Source organism: Pavona decussata, unplaced genomic scaffold (assembly GCF_977016875.1).
Source record: "Pavona decussata unplaced genomic scaffold, jaPavDecu1.1 SCAFFOLD_95, whole genome shotgun sequence".
Classification (NCBI taxonomy): Eukaryota; Metazoa; Cnidaria; class Anthozoa; order Scleractinia; family Agariciidae; genus Pavona; species Pavona decussata.
Genome location: NW_028145512.1, coordinates 1,181,501 through 1,187,500, shown reverse-complemented (window position 1 = coordinate 1,187,500; position 6,000 = coordinate 1,181,501). Strand labels below are relative to the sequence as shown.

General features: G+C 39.2%; 1 protein-coding gene across 1 annotated transcript in view; it reads right to left on the bottom strand.

Moving 5' to 3' along the window:
* The window catches only part of LOC146473015 (diacylglycerol kinase zeta-like), a 32,109-nt gene that overhangs the window by 6,230 nt on the left and 19,879 nt on the right, over window positions 1-6,000 (bottom strand). The window contains exons 22-34 of the mRNA XM_085118752.1: window positions 5,050-5,123; window positions 4,751-4,796; window positions 4,568-4,633; window positions 3,699-3,795; window positions 3,429-3,502; window positions 3,110-3,141; window positions 2,697-2,797; window positions 2,357-2,451; window positions 1,906-1,942; window positions 1,321-1,361; window positions 1,139-1,212; window positions 384-608; window positions 1-44 (exon numbers count right to left, since the gene is read on the bottom strand). The exon at window positions 1-44 is cut by the window's left edge and continues 7 nt beyond it. Of these exons, the coding sequence (XP_084974878.1) occupies window positions 1-44; window positions 384-608; window positions 1,139-1,212; window positions 1,321-1,361; window positions 1,906-1,942; window positions 2,357-2,451; window positions 2,697-2,797; window positions 3,110-3,141; window positions 3,429-3,502; window positions 3,699-3,795; window positions 4,568-4,633; window positions 4,751-4,796; window positions 5,050-5,123 (1,006 nt within the window). The remainder of the gene's footprint in view (window positions 45-383; window positions 609-1,138; window positions 1,213-1,320; window positions 1,362-1,905; window positions 1,943-2,356; window positions 2,452-2,696; window positions 2,798-3,109; window positions 3,142-3,428; window positions 3,503-3,698; window positions 3,796-4,567; window positions 4,634-4,750; window positions 4,797-5,049; window positions 5,124-6,000) is intronic.

Genomic DNA, 6,000 nt, shown 5'->3' with positions numbered 1-6,000 from the left:
CGTCCGCGTCCTCTCCATCCGGTGAGGGTAACTTGAACTCTTTACTATAAACAAATAAAGAAACAAATATAGTCAAAGAAAGAGTGAAAGCCTGATACCCCCGATACGTTTATTGCATTGTGGACATCACACTCGACTTCCCACTGTTCCGCGGCTTATGGAAGCTCTTGAACGTCGGTCACTTCGTATATCGTCAGCATTCACGATTGTAGTAGCCGGGGTGTCACATTTGCGCAAACGTTTTATTGTGCAAACTTTTAAGAACTTTGTAGTTAATACGGCGGTATTTTTTAGGCCTTAGCACTGAAAAAGACAACCAAACATAAGAAATAACCTGTCGTTTTTTAAAAGACAGAAACTCGATTCATGAGGTTTTTACTTACGCGGAGAAAGGCGTCATAATTGCACTTTCCACTATATCCTCCACGCTCTCAGATGGACTGGATCCAAGAGAGTTGTTATACCGGCGGGGTGGTGGTAAGGTGACAGGTGACCGGTTGCCCTCCACTGTAGTGGGCCTAGGTATCGGATACGCAGGAACAGACAGCGGTCTTTTGAGCGGAATAGCACTTGTACCAACTGCGGTATCATCATTGTTTGTTTGCGTTCTGTAAAAAAAATGCAAAGTTATCACGTTGTGGGGCTTGAACACTCAAGCTGAAAACACAACCCATCTTCTTTGGAGGGCGTCTCTGAAACAAATAAGCTGAGTTTAACGTATTCAAAAGATCACGTTCGTAGATTATAATCGGTAAAAGGGTCCATTGGTGCCGTTTTTGTAGTAATTGTTATCGAGGTAAAGTCACACACGGGCCACAAGCGGCACACACAATCGTGGTTTCCGTAGTATATCTGAAGTAACCAGTAGTAATATTATAGCGATATGTCAACGATCAAATGCCCAGTAGCTGAAAATTTAAACGTCAAAGGGAAAAAGCTGTTTTTGCTTTTGTACCGTCAACTGTCCAAGCCTGCCCCCACGGAGACCCTCTTAAAATGAAAGGAATGAAACAGAGAACGGTGACTTATAATATTATTAATAACATTTCAGATAGCTTCCCCATTTATCCAGTATTTTTGCATAAATTGTTGATATTTTGGGGGGTTTTTTCCTTGGTATATCCAAATGGTTTCTTACTTTATCGAGTCATCTTTTAGGTCGACGATAAATATTCCATCCTCTAGAATGTCCACTACATTGTATATTTTTTCCTAGAAAACAAGAAAAAAAAACAACAACGATAAGATACGAGATCGCAAATTTCTGACTCGGCACAAAATTAAACCAGAATAAACTGACGACGTGAAAATATTTAGTACCTGAGCAACATCGACGCGATAAACCCTGTCGGGATACGTGGCTGAAAAGAGAAGAAAGCAAAAAAGTCTTAAATGTTAACCTTTTCACAATTAAGAACGCAGCCTTGAATCGAATGAGTACTTCGGCTAGGTAGTTTAGAAGGGCAAAGAAAGACCTAAAAACGAAAAGTCACATGGGAATTTATGGTTAAAATGGCTGATTTTAGTAATGGTGCAGTCTTTCATGCGAAAATAAAATTAAATGTTCCTTCACGTACATATGAAACTCGTTTAAATGGTTTTTGAGCATGGCACCGCAGAACCTAAATAAAAAAAATTCTGAATTCGGAGAAAGCTTCTTGGGAGGGGCATTCTTCTTCGCGTTGCCTAGCACACACAAAAAAAAATATTCAAAAGATGAAAGTAAAATGAGGAAATATATTTTGAATTCAAGGTCGGCAGTTATCCTAATTGTAGTCGTAAGGTAGGTGTAACAAGGAACTAAGAAGCTGAATTAAAGGAACAGAAACAAATTGAGCCACACGCCGAGCTCATTTGTCACACCAGGGTTGCATTGATAGACTATCCAAAGAAAGTTACACTTACTATCCAAAAAGCACCAGTCATCCGATAAGGGCGCTTTCTAAATTGATAAAAATAAAAGACAGCATATAGTTTGAGATATGAAACCTTTAAGCAAGTTAGTCCATTCATGTCTAACTTTTTCTGGTTTGGAGTGAAATGATGTCACTGAATATGACATTTGAAAGACTTAGTCAATAGCGCTGGTACAAATTTTGTGGACAAGGATATTTTTGCTTGGCGTAATCCGGTAATGCCTGCTAATCTGTCAGCGGAATCACAGTAATCTTCAGTCATCATCCGTAACTGAGTGATGATATCCTCAATGAGGCAACCAACTCGGAAAGCACATGAATCCAGGAATACCAAAGCATGCACTACATATTTTTCGATGAAGGCGCGCGTACACACAACCGTTTTTGTCCTCTTTAGTCTATTTCATCCAAAACAAACCACAAAATCACTGTTATGGTACCTCGTCTTCCTCGTCCTCTCTAAACCGCTCGATCCAAGCCCTCATCTGCTCCAAGTCACAATCGGGTTCTATTGTTGTTGTTGCCAGTAGCCTTGCTGTAAAAATGGGAAACGAATCACTAATTTAATAACGTATAGCTGTAAAATTACAATGCAGCTTGAATGCATACCAACTGACAACAGCTTCGCAAGTCAACAACCACAAACTTCGGTGCTATGAAACTCTGTTGGTCAAACAAGTGACCTCATTTATTCAACTACTCAATACAAAAAATTTAAGCAGGATGCAATTCAGTCACAGAGCAAAAGAGTTTACGATCAAACTTTGAGTTCATACTCACAAGTTTCTCTTAGCTGTGATAAATCGTAACAGTGCTTCTCGTATTCCTTGAATCCCACACTGTAGATCTGTAACTTCACTGGCTCAGGACATGTAACAGGCCTAAAGAAATTTCAAGGCAAAAAAAACAAGTCCCTTTTAATTAGCACACGTACTACCTATTTCATTGCTGACGTGAACTGTCAAAGAGACGTCCCAATCGCGACTGTTAATTTGAAACACGCTCCCGGGGGGAGGGGGGAGATTTTCAAGACCGGCAAAACGAGAGGAAAATTTGTCAGAGCAAGATTACCACGCCGAGGATGTTTAAAAAATTAATGTTTTTGCTTGATACTACTGACAAAAACTTTGCTCCACGCAAGAAATAAGAGCAACTGTAATAATTGTTACCAACGTTTAAGTCAGCTTCCTTACCCTGTAGTGGAGTTTGCCCGTATCGTTCTTCTCTATTGAAAAAAAAAGGCAGTGTTACAATCAGAAGTATTTAATGCTGTAACTACTTCTGTTACAGTAGATTGTCAAAAAGGATTTTGTGTCAGAATCGGATAAGGAGATCACTGTGGACGTAAGACTATTGACGCCACACTCGCCTTCAGCTTTAAGACATATCGTAAGAAAGTATCTGTGTTCAAAAGTCTTTTCAATCATGTTATTGGTAATTGCCTTCTAAACGTAATGATTGTGCTCTAACCAGGCGAGCATTTGGCAAATGTGAATACTACAGTTCACTGACCTTCACTTTTTGTACCATGTTGGCCTGGTTTCGCCGAGAAATCCGTATTCTGGACGGGAACAGTCTGCATGGTTCTGAAACAAAACAAAGCAAAACTTGGAGCAAACACAACAAAACCAGTAATATCACAACTCCTCCAAGTCTCTCCTTCCAATCGGGACAATCACAACAGATTCGAACCTGACCTACCCACTTTTTTACTTCCTTACATGATTAAGAATTGTACACTATGACAAAGCTAAATAATTATTCCCTTTTAGTTTCAAGTACCTCCATCCACTTGCATGGGTAGTGACTTGTTTGTGACAAGAACAGCTTCTTTGCACTGTGCTATCCTTTCACCGTGACCTCCAACACGCGTTGTAGCCTAAAACAGACAAAATCTTACTCGTAAAGATTATTTTTGTTTCCTTTGACCAATTATTAGATATAGACGAAATCCTTCTTACTTGACCACCACTGATCTTACAGAAAATCATAGGTTTAGACAACTCTTGGAAAATACACGAAACATGTATACGCACCGCGGATGAAAGATTACATAAAAGAAAGATTCTGATCTCGCAGTTATTTTACGCAACCAGCCTGTTGCGAAAAAACCTGAAAAATTCAGGCTTGACGGGATTTGAATCCATGACCCCTGCGATGTCGGTGCAGTACGCTACCAACTGACCTTTCAAGCCAACTGGGAGCTGGTCATGTTCTGAGTTCATAATTTATACCCATGAAGAATGAATGAATATGAATATATATGAAACATGTATACGCACTGAGGATGAAAGGTTATATAGAAGAAAGATTCTCGCAGTTATCTACGCAACCAGACTATTGCGAATATTTTTTTTCAGGTTTTTTCTCAACAGTCCGGGCTGAGTTGCTCGAAGCATGGTTAGCGCTAACCATTGGTTAAGAGGTATTAAAACCTATAGGTTGTCATGGTGTTTAACCTAGGTTAGCGCTAACCATGCTTCAAGCAACTGAGCCCTGGTTGCGTAGATAACTGTGAGAATCTTTCTTCTATAACTTATAACTCTTAGAAACTTAATTCCTAAAGATGACTCTACGACCTTCTCCCAGAAACTTTACTTTTAGTTTTTGACTTCTCAATTCTCAGTCACCAAGGATCAACATTCACTTACCAAAGTGCCTGTAGTGAGGCCAATCACCTCCAGATAGCCATCGTCAAGTCTTTGAGACTGAAAATCCTACAAAGACAATTATTAAATATTCAACACGAGACTAAGCGAATCAAACACGGGAAAGAGACGAATTTACCCCTGAGTGGAACAGTTCATGATTACTAGATAAAAATAAAAACTTACACTATCCTTTCCGGGATTACCCCAAGGCGATGTCCCGGCGCTATATCTACAAAACAATGACAGCGATTAGTGGAAGGTGGAAAGAGAGCAGTCCTATTTCTTCAGTTGGCTAAAATTGACAAGGATAATTCACTTTCAGCGAAGAAAGCAAATACTTGTACAGGCTAACTAAACAATAACAAACTTATCTCTCTTTAGCGAGAATCAACTATACTGCACTTAAACGAAAAAGAAAAACTTAAGTCATCTTTTGCGAAACGGTATAGAAAAGAATTAAAAAAACAATTACGTGTACTTACGAGGGAATATTAACAAATAAAAGACACAAAGGTTTGGTTTCTTGAAGTTTTTCAGTGAGATCAACTCCATCACACTACAAGAAAAGAATATTAATACGTTTAGAAATTAAAAATTCAAGTTTTTCATCACTTATTGTAAATTACAGACTAGGGGCCCGTGCACTGAAAAGGTCATTGTTGAGACTCGTTGGTTGCCAAGGAGCAACCGTGTTCTCATTGGTCCATTTAGCGTCCGGGTCTGCATCGCCTGTATCGTAGGGAGGCATGAGAAAAAAGCGCGGGAACTGACAAATCCAATTCAGACCAGTCCCAGTGCCAAGGACTGGTGCCCGAGTACTACCCATTGAGGTACAGTAAAAACCCGCATATAAGAACTTGGTGATATAAGAACCTACAGGCTAAAATTTGGCATTTAAATACCCAAAAATATAAGAACCTGTTCAGCCTGGCAAAGAAAAATGGGTTCTTATACAAAAACAATCACTCCAATTTTGATGGTCAAAATTCCGGGTTTTAATTGTGAGAAACTTCTGACAAAAAGTTATTGCGTATATAAGTTTTCTTTGATTTACATTTGTTTGGATTTTCACTAGAAATATGTTTTCCATAAAGCTACAGTGCAATATAGACGATTTTGAATTAGTAGTACAATATTTCTGCCAATGGTTACACTATGACAACCTCTGAAAAATAAGAACCTATTGAGAACCTAATCAGCCTGAATTGTGAAAAACTACCCTACAATATAAGAACCTGTTCAGCCTGACCTCGAAAATTCTAGGATCTTATCTGCGGGTTTTTACTGTAGTGCTCGTGCCCGGGTACAATGCCGAGATTTATGCTTGGTGCTCATGCCCAAGAACCGGACCCGGGCACCATGTCTGAACGGGGAGTAAGTGATTATTTCACATCGGTGAATAATAAATGGCATAAAAAAAAAAAAAACCTCCA